Consider the following 1,214-nt stretch of genomic DNA (forward strand, 5'->3'; position numbering starts at 1 on the left):
CCCGTGCACAACCCCATCGTCCAAATTAGCCCTGTGACCCAGGAACAGAAAGCTTACACTGACCACCTCTCCAGCACCCAATGACCTGTCCACACCGGACAGACTGGTGTCAAGTAGCCCCACGCCACGCACGCCCCATCGTTCTCCTCCACCTTTCTCACCACTCAGCACCATTCTCTCCCCCCTATCCATGATGTCACCTTCCCCACAGATTTCCTCTTCTTTTTTTTTTTTTTTTTCCAGGTTCATAATTTATTGTACAAATCGAGTATCACATGATGAGTTGACATTAGCTTCTCCAGGCATGCGAAATTAACAGATGAAGTAGTTAGAATCTTTTTTATGTCGCTTTCACAGCTGGGGTTTTTTTAGACCTTAACTTGAAGTATAAAACCAGCAAAGCAATGCCTCCATATGTGGCCAGTACACAATTCATTCTACCTGTGAGAGTGTAAGAGTTGAAATATTTTTTGATACCAGTGAATTGGAATTGAGCATCAGCTTCTGGACCTGCCATGGCTTCAATCTTGCAAAATGCACGAATTCCACCAGCTGTGCCCTTCAGCGCACGGAGATACCCTTCTGCCCCAGATTTCCTCTTCTTATTATACTATCACATGACACAGGAATGACACCCCACAAAACCACTCTCGTGGCACAGCATAAGGCCTACCGCTCTCTGGATACCATGAATCTCACTGATCTGAACGATCTCCCTCCATCCCTTATCTCTGTCTCTACGAAACACACTGACGGTGAACACTGCCTCCCCTGCCCTCATCCCCCATGCTCGGTTCTCCTGACCTACAAGGAACACACACCTCCTCAAGACCCCCTGCACCCACACTTTAACGTATCTCCTTACACTACCTTCGGAACTCTCACTCAAATAGCAAGTATTACCCTACACTCACCCCCTTTACCATCATCCATTCACATATTAAATAAACTATAACATTTCTTACTATTACTTGCACTGCCCATGAATGTTTCCTCTCTCTCTATGGCTATCGGTTACCAAAAAAAAAATATCCAATAAAATCATGCATCTCCTTAGAAATACTGATGTCAACCATGTACACATTCTGGCCCTGGTCAGGCGCCTCAATGCAGTCCACACTGACGACACAGGAAACGATCACAAAGTCCACCTCTGAATGACCCTCCCCACCTCTCAATACACTTCCAGAGAGCATGTCTCCATGCAGCACCTA

General features: G+C 46.0%; 1 protein-coding gene across 1 annotated transcript; it reads right to left on the reverse strand.

Moving 5' to 3' along the window:
* Nucleotides 1-219: 219 nt before the first annotated feature.
* Nucleotides 220-585, reverse strand: LOC136318296 (ATP synthase membrane subunit K, mitochondrial). Its single transcript, XM_066250670.1, has one exon. It carries the CDS (start codon nucleotides 515-517, stop codon nucleotides 341-343), a length of 177 nt encoding a protein of 58 aa, XP_066106767.1. The 5' UTR covers nucleotides 518-585; the 3' UTR covers nucleotides 220-340.
* Between the last annotated feature and the right edge of the window lie 629 nt (nucleotides 586-1,214).

Source organism: Saccopteryx bilineata, unplaced genomic scaffold (genome assembly GCF_036850765.1).
Source record: "Saccopteryx bilineata isolate mSacBil1 unplaced genomic scaffold, mSacBil1_pri_phased_curated manual_scaffold_29, whole genome shotgun sequence".
Lineage (NCBI taxonomy): Eukaryota > Metazoa > Chordata > Mammalia > Chiroptera > Emballonuridae > Saccopteryx > Saccopteryx bilineata.